Source organism: Manis pentadactyla, chromosome 7, assembly GCF_030020395.1.
Source record: "Manis pentadactyla isolate mManPen7 chromosome 7, mManPen7.hap1, whole genome shotgun sequence".
Lineage (NCBI taxonomy): Eukaryota > Metazoa > Chordata > Mammalia > Pholidota > Manidae > Manis > Manis pentadactyla.
In genome coordinates this window covers 138,868,502-138,871,872 of record NC_080025.1, presented here as the reverse complement: position 1 = coordinate 138,871,872, position 3,371 = coordinate 138,868,502, and the positions used below count along the sequence as shown (strand labels likewise).

The window sequence follows — 3,371 nt, the reverse complement described above, 5'->3', positions numbered from 1 at the left end:
TCCAGAGGGTGTTTTGCCACCATGAAAGATAAACAGTGTCGGTTATTTCAAGGTCATTCGCACATCCTCTGGTGTCACTCCAAACCATTTTAAGATAAATTGGTTCAAACATTAAAAACAGTGGTAGGAAAATTTACCCAAGAGTCTCTGCCGGTGAATCAATACTGGCAATTATCATAAACCCATAAATGTAACATTAGATCAATGCTCAAAACGCTAGCTTCCAGGACCATTTAAACATTTTCAAATGGACTTCATTCCGTTCATCATAACTTGAAATAGGTCTTAGAATTGTTTATATAATTCTGGCTAGATTAACGATTTCCACAGCTTTTCATCATTTACTCTGAAATCATGTCAAGTGATGCAGAGTTTTTTATTTATTTCATTGACCTCTCAGGTGGACGGGACGTTTGTGAACAGACCGCTCTGCACTGTCACCACTACGAAAGCTCTCGTCTTGTGAAACCAGAATGAGCCACTCCCATTACAGAGATGTAATCAGCAAAGACCACCATTTTGGACAGTCACCAGCTAAAGCATTTCCTTAATATTTTATCATGGAAAAAATATCCGTAGAATTTTTGACAATTTTTAAATGTATGAATCAGTGGCATTCAGTCATTCACACCATGTATAACCCTCACCACTGTCCATCCCCAGAACTTTTTCATGCCAAACTGAAACTCTGTACCCCTTAAACAGTAACCCCCCCCCATTTCTCCCTCTCCCAGCCCCTTGTAACCACTATTTTACTTTGTTTCTATGAAGTTGACTATTCTAGTGCCTCTTTTTGTTCTGTCTAGCTGAGGGTTTGTCAATATTGATGGATTTCTCAGAAAACCAATTCTTACTCTCCTGGATTGTTTTCTGTTGATTGTTTTTCTATTCTCTTTCACTGATCTCTGCTCTAATCTTTACTACACATATCCTTATTTCTGCTAACTTTGGGATTTGTTTTCTTTTTCTACTTTTTGGGGTGTAAAGGGAGATCGCTGATGTGCAGTCTCCTTTAGTGCAGGAGTCTGTGCAGGAAGCTACCCTCAGGCTGTGCTTACCGCAGCCTCTTTTTGCTGTGCTGTGTTTTGTTTTCATCTGTCTCCAGCTAGTTCCTAATTTCTGCTTTTGAGGCCCTCTGGTAAAATGTTCAATTCAGTTATTCTGTTCTTCAGTTTCAGAATCTGGTCCTTTTTTGTAATGTTTATCTCTGATATTTTTACTTTGTTCATGCATCATTTTCCTCCTTTTATTTATGTCTGTGTTCTCTTTTAGATCATTAAACATCATTAATATGATTACAGTAGCTTCTTTGTCAGGTAATTCATGATTCCAAATATTTTTAGGGCGGTGTCTAGAGATTTGTTTTGTTCCCTTGATTGGTCCATATTTTCCCCAATTTTTTTTGTATGCCTTGTGAACTTTAGTTGAGGTTTGGCCTTTTGGAAAAACAGCTACTTCTCCCAGTCTTCACTGACTGATTTCATGCAATCCAGCCCTTCTAGAAATTCTTGTGGCTTTTCCAGCTTTTCCTGGGGATGCAGCTTCTCTGAGCTGGTGCACGTATTTTCTCAAAGAGGTCTGCCCACTTCTCGTCTGGAGCTTGTAAACACTTGCTTCCCCTGGTGTGTATCTGAGATGCCACAATCTCTCTACAGCTGTAAAAAGTTGGAGGGCTTGCCCTGTTTCTCAGTGGCCCTGACATGGTGTCTGAGCTGCCATTGCCTTCAGTCTGTATTCATGCAAGACAGGAAACAACCCTTCAGGGCGTCCCCTGAAGAATGAATGCAATAGGTATGGCCCACTCTTCCCCTTCCCCTGAGGGAGAGCTGGGAGTTGGGACAATTCTCCCGATCATGTCACGTGAGGCCAGGGATGGGGAATGACTAGGGCAGGCAAAGGCCACACATTCGCCTAATCTCTTTACTGTATCTCTTCTTGGGCTTGCGATTGTCTGGGGGTGCTGTATCCTCTTAACTGGTCTCTGCTGTTTTCCCAAAGACAAGCCAATCTATATATTGTCTCCATGGAGGAAGAGGGCCTCGGTATTCCTATTCTGCCATCTGGCTGATGTTACACTTGATAATTCCTGTCCTTCTATCATGCCTCATTCTTGGGGAATTTTCTTGAGTTTTATTATACCAGTAATCCCATCTCTTAAGTGGAAAAATCCTGTGAACTAAAATATATCCTTCTTTAGAATGTCTTCTTTTTCTGCAATGCTCTGTTGAAGGCAGCCTTCACTTGAGCATTCCTTAGACTGTAAACAAGGGGGTTCAACAATGGATTGAAAAGGGTATAAAACAGGGATAGGATTTTCTGCTGTTCCTCTTGCTGGCTATTGTCTGGGACCAGGTACACCATCATGGCTATGCCAAAGTAGAAGCCAACCACACAGAAGTGGGAGGAGCAAGTGGAAAAGGCTTTTCTGCGGCCTTCCTTTGACTTGATCTTCAGGACAGCCCAGAGGATGCGCACATAGGAGACCAGAATCAGGGAAAGGGGCCCAACTAAGATAAACACAGCAATAGCAAAGACAAAAATTTCATTGATCCAAGTGTCACCACAGGCCACTTTGAGAACAGATAATATTTCACAGAAGAAGTGGTTCACCTCTGGGGACCCACAGAAGGGCAACCTTAGAAAAAGAATTAGATGTACCAGGGCCAGGGAAAATCCACATACCCAGGAAGTGATGGCCAGGATGGTGCACGCTCTCCAACTCATGAGGACAGGGTACTGGAGGGGACGGCAGATGGCCACAAACCTGTCATAGGACATCGCCACCAAAATCAGGCACTCTACAGCAGCAAAAGTCAAAAACAGAACCATCTGCATAGTGCATGAGACAAATGAGATGGTTTTTTTGTGTTTCACCAAGTTTTCCAGCATATGGGGCAAATTGCTAGAAGCGTAGGACATGTCAATGATGGCCAGGTGAGAAAGGAAGAAGTACATGGGGGAGTGCAGCCTGACGTCTAGCCAGATGAGTCCCAAGAGCAGGCCATTTTCCAGCAGGTTGAGGACATATAACACAAAGCAGCAGCAGAAGAAGAGCACTTCCATCTCCGCACGGAGCTGGAATCCCACCAGGATGAATTCTGTGATCCATGACTGGTTGCCCCCCATTCTTAACGATAGTTGGCCAAAAACTAAAGCATGATAGAAAAGTCAGAGCCAGATATCAATACAAATTGGTGTTATTTGTCTCAAAAGGAACTCAAAGGAAGCTTGTATGCTTGTCCCTACTTGTCTGAGTTTTCCCCACAGTTGTTTCTTTGCCTTGTTTAGAAGTTTTATTGTGAAGTAATTCAAACTAGCAAAAATGGTGAGAGTACTTTATACATTTCACCAAATTTCTTTTCCATATTTGC

The 3,371-nt window shown here is 42.5% G+C and overlaps 1 protein-coding gene across 1 annotated transcript; it reads right to left on the bottom strand.

The window, feature by feature from the left end:
• Positions 1 to 2,193: 2,193 nt before the first annotated feature.
• Positions 2,194 to 3,126, bottom strand: LOC118932621 (olfactory receptor 2A2-like). Its single transcript, XM_036926239.2, has 2 exons — positions 2,875 to 3,126; positions 2,194 to 2,829 (listed from the first exon to the last, which is right to left on the bottom strand). The coding sequence occupies exons 1-2, from the start codon at positions 3,124 to 3,126 to the stop codon at positions 2,194 to 2,196; spliced, it is 888 nt and encodes a 295-aa protein (XP_036782134.2).
• Positions 3,127 to 3,371: the final 245 nt, after the last annotated feature.